The sequence below is a fragment of the Neomonachus schauinslandi genome, chromosome 3 (genome assembly GCF_002201575.2).
Source record: "Neomonachus schauinslandi chromosome 3, ASM220157v2, whole genome shotgun sequence".
In the NCBI taxonomy this organism is placed as follows: domain Eukaryota; kingdom Metazoa; phylum Chordata; class Mammalia; order Carnivora; family Phocidae; genus Neomonachus; species Neomonachus schauinslandi.
The window spans coordinates 161,021,758-161,036,383 of NC_058405.1; the positions used below are offsets into that span (position 1 = coordinate 161,021,758).

Below are 14,626 nucleotides of genomic sequence, written 5' to 3' on the forward strand. Positions count from 1 at the left end.
GCAAGTGTAGAGAATTTTAAAGCAATAATAAACCAACTAAATGTCTTCTGTTTTTTTTTTTCCTACGATTTTGTTTATTTATTCATGAGAGACAGAGAGAGAGAGAGGCAGAGGGAGAAGCAGGCTCCCAAAGAGCAGGAAGCCCCATGCGGGACTCGATCCCAGGACCCTGGGATCATGACCCGAGCCGAAGGCAGACGCTTAACCATCTGAGCCACCCAGGTGCCCTGTCTTCTGCTTTTTATTATCACAATGTGCTGGCAATTGTAAAAATGTCGGTAATAAAGTCCTCCATTCTGCTGGGGGTGCTCCATCAGCAGCCGCTTTTTCTTGAAATGCCACTGTTAGGTTATTTCCTCTAGGAACTGAACAGGCATTTCTCTTCATGGGTCATGAGGAGTTTAATTTTCTTTATGGGCCTGGAGATAACGAGGGGAAATGGGAGTTCTTCTTCAGAATAATAGGCAGTCCCTTGTGATATAACTGACCCAAGAGAAGTTTCTGAAAGACTTTTCTGTGAGAAAAGGTAGCTTCCTCGACAAGAGGACAGGTAGTGCGGTTCAGAGGAACTTGGGGTTTGGGCTGTGTCTTGCACTGACCAAATGTCCTGATCTCAGAGTTCTATTCCTTTTCCAACAGTGCTCTAACTTTAGAATAAGAGACTTTGACGCTGTTGTGCTTTTACGTAGGAATTGAAACTCTACAACCTGTACAATTAGATTTTGGGGACTTATATTCAGCCGTATCAGTCCTGCAGCTGCACAAGATAAGAAATCCTTTTGAGAGCACCATAGAAGGTTTCCGGTTCTTCATCTCTATCTTATTTTGAGAATTCATGGCCTTAAGTTTATTTTTCCCCTTTCATAAGATCTGTAATGCAGTTAGAAATAGCCATCCACTTCACAGTCTTTTGTAATCCCTACTGTTGTCATCAAGAGTTATGTGACCACCCAAAGTTTTATCCCCTACCTGAATTCCATCCCATGCCACCATCAGTGATAATCTGAATAATCTTGTTGCCAGTGCATTCCACAGACTATCAAGGGCGGATGTCTGTCATTCATTAGGTTGTCAGATACGTGTTTAACCTGGCCCAGGATTGATGTTTCAAGGGGCCATTCTTGTTTTGAAAACAGTATTTAACTCAGATGGTTCAAAAGATTTTAATGAAGGAACTATATACAGAGGTGTGAGCAAGGTTAAGAGACAACAAGGGATGCTGAAATATCCAGAGACTAGCAGCAGGGGAAACCATTATCAATCCTAGATCTGAAGGGTCAAGGAGAGAAAATAATAGTACTGTTGCTCAGAGAGGGCTGGAGGATCGCAGGAGACTACCTCAAAAGCTGTAGGCAGAGAGGGATATGGCGCCTGCGGGATAACATGGCTCAGAGCTGAGTGAGGAGCAAAAAGGAAGCTTCTAAACCTGCTTTCTTCTCAGCCTCAGCGTACTGATGCTTCTTCTAGGTGGAACCCAACTGGAGGCAAGTTTATAAGGGAGACCAGCTGGTGTAGTCTGCAGGAATTAGCTCCAAGTCACAATACAGGGCAAAGAATGCAGAGAATGCTCTGAGGATATGTGGGAGGGTGGAGAGTGGCGAACAATCAGCAAAAAGATGTTTCCATTTCTAATCCTTTCTTTTCAGTAAAAGAAAAAGAAGACCTAATTGAGATGTGAAGGTGAGGTAACAGACCACTAAATATAAAATAAACATGGGGCACCTGGTTGGCTCAGTCGGTTAAGGGTCTGCCTTCGGCTCAGGTCATTATCTCAGAGTCCTGGGATTGAACCCCACGTCAGGCTCCCTGCTCAGCTGGGAGTCTGCTTCTCCCTCTCTCTCTGCCTGCCATTCCCCCTGCTTATACTCTCTCTCTCTGTCAAATAAATAAATAAAATCTTAAAAATACATGTATATAAAATAAACATAGTCGTATATATATAAAATCCTAGTTAATCTTATTTTTATATGATTTTTGGTCTGTCCAAAGTACTGCAAAAAAATGTTGCTATAAAACAAATAATGTTGCTGGGACGCCTGGGTGGCTCAGTTGGTTAAGCGACTGCCTTCGGCTCAGGTCATGATCCTGGAGTTCCAGGATCGAGTCCTGCATCGGGCTCCCTGCTCAGCAGGGAGTCTGCTTCTCCCTCTGACCCTCCCCCCTCTCATGCTCTCTCTCTATCTCATTCTCTCTCAAATAAACAAATAAAATCTTTAAAAAAAAACAAAAAACAAAAAAACAAAAAACAAATAATGTTGCTATAAAAATGTCCCATCTTATTATTTTTGTGAAAAAGTTTTCTTAGGGCTTACATGTATTAAAACAAAAAACAGGAACAGTTGATATCGAATCATGGCTAATATTAGCAACAAACAATATTCACTCATAAATACATGAACTAATTGAAAAAGTGCCCATCCATCTGGAGAGATGCATTTCCAATAGAATTTTACTTACATTTACTACTTTATCAAATTTTGTTATTATTTTTTTTACCAATTGTCTAACAAAATTGTAATGACAACTTGATCCTGAAGAAATATTTAAGAGTTTTAAGGGGTGCCTGGATGGCTCAGTTAAGAGTCTATCTTAGGCTCAGGTCCATGATCCCAGGGTCCTGGGATCTCTGCTCAGTGGGGAGTCTGCTTCTCCCTCTCCTTCTGCCTGCAGCTCTGCCTGCTTGTGTTCTCTCTCTGTCAACTAAATAAATAAAATCTTAAAAAAAAAGAGTTTTAAAATTTTAAATATTTTATATTTTAAAATATTTTATTCAAAAGTTTAAATCTTTAAAAAGTATTTCCTAAGAGTTTTAAAACACAAGTTTAGGGGCGCCTGGGTGGCTTAGTTGGTTAAGCGACTGCCTTCGGCTCAGGTCATGATCCTGGAGTTCCGGGATCGACTCCCACATGGGGCTCCCTGCTTAGCTCCCTGCTTAGCTCCCTCCCTCTGACCCTCCTCCCTCTCATGCTCTCTGTCTCTCATTCTCTCTCTCGCAAATAAATAAAATCTTAAAAAAAAATAAAATAAAATAAAACACGAGTTTAAAGTCACAGAATTGAAGTGTATTTTAAAATTCAAAATGTATACATGTTGAGAACTATGGTGATGAAAAAATGACTTTAAAGAATAAACATACTTTAGGATAAAACTCTGTAGGATAAGTGAAATGGAAATAAGTTCAAAAAAAGGAACCATGGGGGGAAAAAAATGAAAGAAAAAGGAGCCATGGAAAATTTCCAGCTCTTCACAAAGAATGTGTGTATTTAAAAAATGTTTGATGATAGTCATCACATCACTATAGTATTTAAATTCCTTTTTATACATTTAAAAGAGAGATATAATTTTAAAATGTGAATATTTATAATATACTGGAAATTTAATCCTTTAAAGTCAAGATAAAAATTTTAGATGTCAGCACCAAAATGTGTGAAAGCATACACATGGTTTCACAAAATATTTTTAGGTAGTATCTAGGCAAAAGTTTGAATACAAGAGGAGGTAGTTGCATAGTTTTAGAGACTCAATCTCTAAAATATTGTGTGTCTTGCTCAGCCTCTGTAATCTTTGTCTCTTTTCACAGACCCTCAAAGTTCAGAGGGTCTGTGGCAATATAAAGGTTAATTTAGAACCTAAAGGGGAGTCCAGATATCCTTGAATATTAGTGTCTAGGATTACTGTTACTTAACTCTACTAGGCACTTAAAAAATCTGATGTTTACTGTTTTGAAAACCTATTTGGAATATGATTTACACGGGAAATGTCTTTAAAATTCCAAAGAAGATATTTAAAAATGAACGATGGAAACACATCTATACACAGGGAACTAGAGTTAAAAGTACAATTTCTGCCAAATGAAATATCACATAGCAACATTTTGTTCCATTTGCTATAGATGCCAAAAGAGTTGGCATTTTCAATGAGATATGTTTCATGCTTAAGCAGTAAGTCATTTATCATAGATGTTCTAAAATGCAATCTCGAATGATTTCTCTTACCGAATTGCTGCCTTTGTGTGTATGTGAGACAGAGTGAGAGAGAGAGACAGACTTTATACCGTTAAAACTATATACCGTTAAAACTATAAAATCTGTACTTTTAGGAGCGTTCACTAAATGGAGCACCAGTAAGTAATGGGCTTTGCTTTACATTATCCATAATCAAAACTTGAATCATATGACAGAGAAGAGGGATCTTAGGATATTTTTATGCTCAGAACAACTAGTGCTAAATACTAACGAGCATTTTGCCAGGAGCTGTGCTAAGTACTTTTCATAAAATATCCGATTTATTTCTGCGGGCAACTCTGTGTGGTATTATTTCCATTGTTTTACACGAAGGAGATGGAAGCTTAGAAATTTCAATTTCCTGCAACTCTAGCGGAAGTTACCCATCACTGAACAGTTCACTGCCTTCACTCATGAGAAAAAGTGTCTAGGAATCACATTTATTAGCACATCAAATATAATTCTTTCGCGAAACAAGGAGCATCTAACAGCGCTTGACTCTGACATTTCCCAGCCCAGGTTAGCTTGGGTCAGTGGTTCTCACTGAGGTCAACAGCTTTGTTAAATAAAACACATACCCCTCTCGCTCCCAGAGTCCGAGTCCCTAGGTCTGGGATAGGGTAGAGAAATCAGCGTTTCTAGCAAGTTCCCCGGTGCTGCTATTGGTGCTGTTGTTCCGGGGGCCACACCGTGAGAATCTCTGGTTTACGGGTTTTTTGTTTTTTACAGATTTTATTTACTTATTTGAGAAAGAGCATGGGGGGGCGGGGGCAAGGGAGAAGCAGACTCCCTGCTGAGCCGAAAAGCCCCACGCGGGACTCGATCCTAGTACTCCACGATCATGACCTGAGCCGGAGGCAGTCGCTTAACCGGCTGAGGCACCCAGGCGCCCCTGGTTTACGGGTTTTAATCTTAAATCCACTGGGAAAGTGTTGGTCAGGGCAGAGCGATGGTAACCGCTTACGTGTTTTAGGAGCCCGGACTCCGCTTTCCCCTGCGGCTCCGACCCCAAGGCCTGGGGACGCGCCATGATGCCGCATCGGCTGTCACCTCCGCCCTGGGGTGCGTCCCCAGCCTCGCCGCCCGCCCTCGGCGCTCCATTGCTCTCCCCGCCAGCCCCGCCTGTCCCGGCCCCGCCCCCGGCGGCCCATTGGCTCGCAGGTCCACCGGGCGCCTCCGCCCACACGCCCATTCCGCCGAACTGGCCAGGCTGAGGCGCTGCTCCCCGAGCGCGGGATCCGAGACGTGGCTCCCGGGCGGAAGAACCATGTTGGACTTCGCGATCTTCGCCGTTACCTTCCTGCTGGCGTTGGTGGCAGCGGTGCTCTACCTCTACCCGGTAACCGCCGTCTCGGCCTCTGCGGTTCTGGCCGCTGCCCCAGCCTTTGTGTTTCCCGCACCCACGTCGCTCTGCACGCAGTGGGCCGCAGGGGGTGGGCCGGAGGGAGGGTTCCCGCCCTCGCTCCGGCTCCCGCTACGCGCGGGGGCAGCTCCCGAGCAAGTGACGCTTAGCGGGCGCGCGCGCGCGCGGGCAGCGCTGGGAAGCGAGCGGCGCGGGCTGCTCCACGACCCCTCAGGCGCCGCGAGCTCAAAGGCGCGTGGCCGCCTGGGTTCTTAGTGCCCTGCTCCCGGAATTGCCACGCCTCTGTTACAGCCTGCGCGGAATGTACTTTTGGGTGGTTTTTTGGCAATAACTGTGCCAAACCCAAATTATATTTTCCAGTGTGTCTGGGAGGAAACTTGAGGATGCTCCTCTCCTTTGTCCTTTCCCGAGGATTCTCCCAGCATTTTTTTGCGGCTTCTGCCTTCCCATCCATCTTTTCATCTGTTTATGACTGAAATCCAGAGTCCTTAAGGTCCAGACCGGTCTTGCTCTTCGCAGGGCCTCAGAAGCAAATGGAGCCGTGGAATGAGCATTGCCGTGGGTTAGTGCGTGAGCTTGACGTAGCAGCTGGGCTTCAGCTCTGAATCTCGTTCTAGCCTCCTTTTCTCTGCTTGCCTTTGTCAGCCTCAGAGGGTGATTCTGAGAAAGAAAGGAGCTAGGAGCTAGTAGGTGAGCAATCATCTCTTCGCCTGTCTACAAAACAAGGGGGTGTTTTTGTGGAAAAAGTTGTAAAGTAACGGAACACGCCAAAACATCACTGATAATGACCTAACACCTTCTTAAATGTCCTTTTCAGAGCTGGTAAATAGATCAGATTGGAATATTGTAAGTACACAATCCGGAACATCCGGTGTCTTTTTTTTTTCCTGAGAAACGAGACGTTTAATGGCTCCAGATCTTGAATTTTTTATAATCTTTAAGTGAGACTGTCCTTTGATTAGTTAATAGAAGGCAACACTGTTTATTTCAACCAAATACCTGTGCCAAGTATAGTTCCATGTACTGGGAATACATCAGTGATAGCCAGGCAGGAAACTCCTGACTAAATGTATATTCTGGTGAGAGGAAATAGGTAATCTAAACAAGAAACACAAATGGTATTTTAGTATTAAGCATTATGGAGCAAAATAGCGTTGGTAACAGGTAGGGTTGTTACTTTAAAGTAGGACGGTCAGTTTTTTTAAGGAGCTCCATACTGTTTTCCAGAGTGGCCACACTACCTTGCATTCCCACCAGCAGTGCCAACGGGTTCCCTTTTCTCCACATCCTTGCCAACACTTCTTTCTTGTGTAGAACTACCCTATGATCCAGTAATTGCACTACTGGGTATTTACTCCCAAAATGCAAAAACACTAGTTAAGAGGTGTACATGCATCTCTATTCTATAGCAGCATTATTTATAATAGCCAATTTATGGAAGCAGCACAGGTGTCTGTCAATAGATGAATAGATAAAGAGGATGTATATACACACGAATACTATTCAGCCACAAAAAAGAATGAAATCTTGCCATTTGCAATGACATGGATGGAGCCAGAGGGTATAATGCTAAGTGAAAGAAGTCAGAGAAGGACATACCATGTGATTTCACTTATATGTGGAATTTAAGAAACAAAGCAAAAAAAAGAGAAAAGGAAGAGAGGAAGGCAAACTAAGAAACAGACTCTTAACTATAGAGAACAAACTGATAGTTACCAGAAGGGAGATGGACAGGGGGATGGGTGAGATAGGTGATGGGGATTAAGGAGTGCACTTGTCTTGATGAACACCAAGTGTTGTATAGAAGTGTTGAATCACTATATGGTATACCTGAAACTAATGTTACACTGTAGGTTAATTATACTGGAGTTAAAAGAAAAAGTAGGATGGTCAAGAGATAAGGAGAAATTTGAGTGGAGACCTGAAGGGGATGAGGGAACAAGCCATTCAGGTATCTGAGAAAACATTCCAGACAAAGGGAATAGCAAATGCACATCTTCAGGGGGAACCATACTAGTGTGTTCCAGGAAAACAAGAAGACTAGTGTGGCTGGAGTGGAGTGAGGAAGAGACTAGTCAGTTAAAATCAGAATGATGGGGAGGGAGGGCAGATTTTTGTGGCAGGCCGGTTTATGGACTTGGCTTTTATTCTGAGGTAAGCCACTGGAGGGTTTCAACAGAAGAGTGACATTTTAAATGTAAGGGAATTAAAATTTAGTTTTACTAGTTAAATTTTAAAAGAATCATTTTGACTGCTATGTTAAGACGAGACTTAGGGGCCTGGGGCAAGGGTAGAAGTGGGCAGAGTAGTTTGGCTGTTATAATAATTTTGGTGAGATAAGGAGCTGGCTTGGACCGAGGTAGGGGTAGCAGAGTGGTAACAGAGATAGAGGTAACAGAAGAGCAATGAGGGGAATGTTTCATTTGGAGCATAGCCAGTTCATCCACAGTAGCAGGAAAGAGGGCGGAGTATATGGGCACACATGTAGGCAGATGGTAGTGTGGTGTGGAAGTTATCTCCTGATTGCTTTCATTTTTTCAGTGGAATAGAAGCAAGATTATCAGTTAATGGTGAGGATAGGGGATTTAAAGAGAGAGAAGGAGCAAAATAGCCATCTAGAAGATTATGGAGTGGACTAGGGAAGTGTATGACTTCCAGGCAGCTCACTTGAGGTTCATGAAATTAAAATAAGACTCTTCAGCGTGGTTGTGTTTTTTTCTTCAGCTGTGTGGGTTCAGGGGCAGTTGATCACATGTTGGATTTAATTAGAATTGGTGTTTTGCTATGATACCAGGATACAGGGCAAAGTAATGTTTCTAATGACAGACCATGGAATCTGAGCTGGGTAAAGTGGGAAATGAATATATGAGTGGGTGATTTAAAAGTACTTTTGGGGTAAAAATAGTTTTTGGAGTGAAGATACTAAAAATAAAATAGTGAGAAGGAAAGATGGGAGGTGCTTGGAGATTCGGATGCTTGATGTTAAAACTCTGGAGATGTTGACGTTTTTGGTCATGTCAACCCTGCACCCATCCTTTCTTCTTCTTTTTCTTTCTTTCTTTTTTTTCCCCTGAATGTACTTTTTCTTAAACTAAGATTGTAGAATTACAAAATTCCTTCAACCTTGGAACCTTAAGTAGGATGCCGTCAAATGGACTGATTTTAGTCCTTAGGGAGACAATGCGTGTTGCTGCCTATTTAAATACAGTTCAGCTGGAGCCCCAAGAGTGTCTACCGCCTTGCTTTCCAGATGCCTCCTTCCTGAGCCACCAGGAGAAGTGGGCACCTGAGCAGGGACCTTCAGGTGACTTAATTTGGTTCACCATTGCCTACTCAGTTGAAGAACGGGATTTCATTCTTGAAGAAACTCACGGAAGGGCATGTTTCTCACAGGTTCACATACCAATTTCTACAAAAATGTCCTTGGTGCAGCTGATGCCAGGTTATTATGGAGATTGTTCTTGAGTATTGCATGACGGCTACGAAGTTGGAACAGGCAAGCCATGAGCGTGAAAGCTTTAATTTATCTACCTCATTTATTTTCTATTTTTGTAGCCATAGTGTCTATTTTCCTATTTTCTGACCACTGAAGTTTTCTGATGTCTGTCTTAAACCTGAGTTGATGTGTGATGGGAGCAGCTGGACGTTTAAGATATTTTCGTGATTTTTTTTTTAAGCTCCCCCCTTTTTGTACATGTAGTGCTGAAACGTGGTCTAATGGTTTAACAAGGAAGGAGAAAGAAGGACCTTAATTTCTGAATGGAGAAGTCGCTCTCTTTGTGGAAAAGTTGATCAAGACTGTTATCAAAAGTTTGTGTTATTGCATCTGACTTTAAGATCCAAAAAAAAATTTTTTTTTTTGCTACATTGTACCTTTTCTCCTGCAATTTTTTTTTTTTTAAAGATTTTATTTATTTATTTGACAGACAGAGACACAGCGAGAGAGGGAACACAAGCAGGGGGAGTGGGAGAGGGAGAAGCAGGCTTCCCGCGGAGCAGGGAGCCCGATGCGGGGCTCGATCCCAGGACCCTGGGATCATGACCTGAGCCGAAGGCCAGACGCTTAACGGCTGAGCCACCCAGGCGCCCCTCTCCTGCAATTGTAAGCGAACACAATGCTAGTACTTGTTTACACTCTGAAGTGGATATTGTTACAGAGAACACACCTGAGGCTTTCTCACTGTTAAGGAAATAATGCCCTTGTGAATGTATGCTCTATGGAGAAACCCCTGTAGTTTTACCTGCTGATGCTGTCTGTCTTGTTGAAGAATAAATTTTGGATGTTTTTTTCCTTCCCACCTCCAAAAAAAAATCTAACGTATGACCATGGGAATGTTGGTGAGGTAAGGTAGAGGCTTGAGTAGGGGAGAGATGGACCAGGGAAAGAGGATAAACTTCTGTAGGAATAGGAGTGCGGGATGAGGGAAGACCTGGGGATGGTAGTCCTGGCCTTTGTGTGGTGTCTAATATAAATAAGGAAAAAGGTCATAATAACATTGTGGATAGTCTCAAGGCAGATGGTAGGGTGAGGCTATGAATTGGGGAGATTGAAGTTTTGCAGGGTCTTGTCCAGGTGCATGCCAATTTTGGGATCCCTCTCATCGTTTTGGCTCTTTGGGAGATGTGGATGTAGTAAAGGGCAGGAGAACATTTTACCTGGCATTCTGGGGTTCACTCTTCATTTTTGCTGATGAAGTGTAGATAGAGGTTGATATAGGAGCCATTTTATCCAGAGTATATACAGATTTCTAAGGCTCCCTCTTCCGGTTTGCTGATGGAGTTGTAGAAGGCAGTATTAGGCTAGCGGGGAAGGATTGTACGTAGTATTTCCACATTGTTAGAGTTTATTCACTCCTGCCTATCAGTAGTTTTTTTCCAAATATTTCAACATTTCTGTCATAACACTACTTTGTGAAGCTGTCCAAATATTCAAAGGCATCAGTTGCGTTTTCTTTCCCATGAACATATCCATTCTGGAGCTTTCCATCATCCTTTCCCAGTTGGTACTGGTTACAGTCTCCTTCAGTTTAGCTCTTGTCCTTTTACTATCATTGTGGGTATTCTCTTCACCTGTGTTGTATACTCTATTTCCTATTTCACTACTGTATATGCTGCAGCACATCAATTTCCAGAAGTTTCCTAAGAACGTGTGCATGGAAAATACATCTTATGAAACCTAGCTTGTTTGAAAATCTTTCTGTTCAAGCTTTACACTTCAATACTAGTTTGGCTTGGTATAAAATTCTAGGTGGGAAATAATTTTCCCTTAGAATTATAGGGACTACCACCCTCCCATCCTGTTTTTCCTGAGTCTGGAATCTCGAAGTCTCCTTCTAGAAGGTTGGTAATCACAGGAATGGAGAAAGACACCTAAGGTGTCCCAGGGATCTGTACACCAACTTTTCAAGAATTGTTAGAGTCTGTGTCTTGCCTTGTGTCTTATCCTGTCTTTTGGTTACTGAGAACAAATTGATTGCTTTTTTGTAGGAATTCTCCTTTCTCCTCTGCAGAGCCCCAGAGGAGGCCTCTCAACTATGTCAGTTAATCACTTCTCCAACAGCTTAACACTTCCAAAAAAAGTGTTGAATTGTTCCTCTCCCATTCTCTTTATCCTTGTTTTCTCCTTTTTTATTTCTTCACTTTCATTTAGTGGGATTTCAGGAGGAAGAGATAGTTGATGAATGTTATCAGTCTATCATGTTTGAAGAGAAATCAAGAAGCTTGTTTTGTTTTGTTTTGTTTTAAAGATTTTATTTATTTATTTGACAGAGAGAGGCACAGCGAGAGAGGGAACACAAGCAGGGGGAGTGGGAGAGGGAGAAGCAGGCTTCCCGCGGAGCAGGGAGCCCGATGCGGGGCTCGATCCCAGGACCCCGGGATCATGACCTGAGCTGAAGGCAGACACTTAACGACTGAGCCACCCAGGCGCCCCTCACCAAAGTGCTTTAACATGTATTAATTCCTTAACTCCTAAAACAACCCTTTGAACTTAAATTACAGTTATTATCACCATTTTATTTTTTATTTATTTATTTATTTATTTACTTGACAGAGAGAGACACAGCGAGAGCGGGAACACAAGCAGGGGGAGTGGGGGAGGGGGAGGCAGGCTTCCCGCGGAGCAGGGAGCCCGATGCGGGGCTCGATCCCAGGACCCCGGGATCATGACCTGAGCTGAAGGCAGACGCCCAACGACTGAGCCGCCCAGGCGCCCCAAGAAGCTTGTTATGTCATTAATAATTTTAGCCGGGGGGGGGAAAGTAGGATTTTTTTTTTCTACCACTGACTTCATCTTTCTAATTATGGAGTTCCTGCCATCCTTTTCCCTACTATTTATAAAATTAAACTTGACAAGTTTCCGTCATTGATGAGACTGTAGGACAGAATACAGTGTAGATTTAATTATCAGCTAAATACAAGTTACACATACTGTTATCTAGATAGCATTCTTGTAGCATTTAACAGAAACAATAAAACTCTTCAGTTAGTACCATTCAATCTAGTATTTCTCTTTTGGCATACATACCCCAAAGGAGGAAAAAAGTAAAATTGTATAAAGATTTTTATAGTACTACTTATATTAATGAAAAAACAAAAGAAAGAAAATAAGTAGCCCATAATGATGTAATGTATGGTGATTAACAAAACAATAAAAAATTTAAAAAAATAGCCCAGATATTTATAGCAGTATAGTAGGAAAATGATTAAGCAATTTCAGCTACATGATGGTAGCCTTTAAATGTTCAAGTATGTTGAATCAGCAGCACCTGGGTGTAGCAATTGGTTAAGTGTCTGTTGGTTTTGGCTCAGGTCATGATCTCAGGGTTGTGAGATCGAGCCCCACATCAGGCTGCGTGCTCAGTGTGGAGTATGCTTGAGATTCTCTCTCTCCCTCCCTCTCCTCCTCTGTGTGCATGCATGCATGTGCCCTCTCTCGCTCTCAAAATAAATACATCTTTAAAAAAAAAATATGTTGGAGCGCCTGGGTGGCTCAGTCGGTTAAGCGGCTACCTTCGGCTCGGGTCATGATTCCAGGGTCCTGGGATTGAGCCCCACATCGGGCTCCTTGCTCAATGGGGAGCCTGCTTCTCCCCCTCTCTCTCTCTGCCTCTGTCTCTCTGTGTCAAATAAAGAAATAAAATCTTTTAAATAAATAAATAAATAAATAAAAATGTGTTGATTCACTATGTTGTACACATGAAACTAATATAACACTATGTTAACAGTACTGGAATTAAAATTTAAAAAAAGAAACATTTTCCTTTCATTAAGATATAAAAAAATAAATGTTCAAATAAGGAAATATATATTCATTTACTTATATAATGTTAATTAGGTAAAAAAGGGCAGAATGCCCGATAGGTAAACTCTGATTAGTATTAGTCAAAATTACTGACAAAATTCAGAATTGATTGGAGTAAATATTTTAGGTTATTTTCTCTGTAAATATTTAGTTTATTTAAAAATTATTTTCTAAAAATCCTATTATAAGAATAGTATGATTGTCATAAAGTTAAATAAAAAATAACACTGATCCCAAACACAGCAACTGTAAACCCAGTACAAAATTGTTAAATATTAAAATTCCCCAAACTTTTCCCCAGTTCATTTCTTTTTTTTTTTTTTTTAATTTTTATTTATTTGACAGAGAGAGAGACAGCGAGAGAGGGAACACAAGCAGGGGGAGTGGGAGAGGGAGAAGCAGGCTTCCCGCCGAGCAGGGAGCCTGATGAGGGGCTCGATCCCAGGACCCTGGGATCATGACCTGAGCCCAAGGCAGACGCTTAACGACTGAGCCACCCAGGCGCCCCTCCCCAGTTCATTTGTTAGAGGTTGTTACTTGAACAATTTGCTATGAATTATTTTGTTATTTGTTTGTATGCCACACACCTCCCTGACAGTAATGACTACATTAAAGCAAAAGATGAGTATCATATTGTATTTTGGTAAATTCTTTGACTAGGAAGAGGAGAACTGTTTTAGGAATCAATCTGTTGTAAGCATGACATTGATTTTTTTTTTTAATTTTACTTATTTATTTATTTTTAAAGATTTTATTTATTTGAGAGAGAATGAGAGAGAGAGAGCATGAGAGGGGGGAGGGTTAGAGGGAGAAGCAGACTCCCTGCTGAGCAGGGAGCCCGATGTGGGACTCGATCCCGGGACTCCAGGATCATGACCTGAGCCAAAGGCAGTCACTTAACCAACTGAACCACCCAGGCGCCCCGATTTTTTTTTTTTTTTAAACTAAGACAGATGGGACCATTTATAGACTCAGAAAAACAATAAAAATGGTGCTTAATTATGTATTGGTTGATGTAGAATGGATGTTAAATTTTTCGGCTTGTTAATTGACACAGGAAGGGTATTAAAATTATTCTTTTATTATTCCTTTAAATACAATGAACCCAGTTTTTGTATTTTAATACAGAAAGCATTCTTGAGATTCAACGAAATTGGAAAGCCATCACTTAAGGTCCTGCAGATGTCTTGGCAAAACATATGATTTATGGGATATACAATTATGTATCATATACTAAATTATGTATTATATACTAAATCATTATACTAAACTATTTTTAAATTTCTCCTAAGGCTTCTAGACAAGCTGCAGGAATTCCGGGGATTACTCCAACTGAAGAAAAGTGAGTAGTTATTTTTGGGGGAATTCAGTAGAGTTAACTCTTAATTTTTGGTATTAAAACTAAAACCTATTTTTAGATTACAGAGGTTATTTAATTCCATTGTGTACTCTAAATTTATCTATGGGCATATAGCCTGAACTTTGTTAAGAACAGAAAAGAGGGCTGTATATATAAAAAAACTTTAATTGCTTTTGGGGTATCTGGCTGGTTCAGTCAGTAGAGCATCCAACTCTTGATCTCGGGGTCGTGAGTTTGAGCCCCACGTTAGGTGTAGAGATTACTTATGAATAAATAAATAATAAAAGGTTAAAACACACATAAATCTTGAAAAAGTTTGTTTTCACTTTCTCTAGCCAGAGAGTATTAAAAATGGAAAGATAAGATAGAAGGAAAGAAGTAAAGAATGCCATAGCTGATCTGATATTTTAAATTAGCCTATGATGATGTTCATTGCTTTCTCAGAATGAGATGTTGCAAAAATTAGATCGTTTTCCATTGTCTGAGTCAGATGTTCCTTGTGTATCTTTCTTACTTGGCTTGAACTGTTATAAATCCTCAAAATACCAGACAAATCCATATCTGAATATAACCACAGAAACGAGAAGTCAAATTTA

General features: G+C 41.3%; 1 protein-coding gene across 2 annotated transcripts in view; it reads left to right on the forward strand.

The window, feature by feature from the left end:
* The first annotated feature begins 5,205 nt into the window (after window positions 1-5,205).
* LOC110591916 (cytochrome P450 20A1) overlaps window positions 5,206-14,626 on the forward strand; it is a 75,083-nt gene continuing 65,662 nt past the window's right edge. Inside the window, exons 1-2 of one of the 2 annotated variants that reach the window (XM_021702896.2) lie at window positions 5,206-5,343; window positions 13,963-14,012. In XM_021702896.2, the coding sequence (XP_021558571.1) occupies window positions 5,272-5,343; window positions 13,963-14,012 (122 nt within the window). In that variant the 5' untranslated portion in view covers window positions 5,206-5,271. The remainder of the gene's footprint in view (window positions 5,344-13,962; window positions 14,013-14,626) is intronic. The other variant, XM_044913384.1, reaches the window with a different exon arrangement.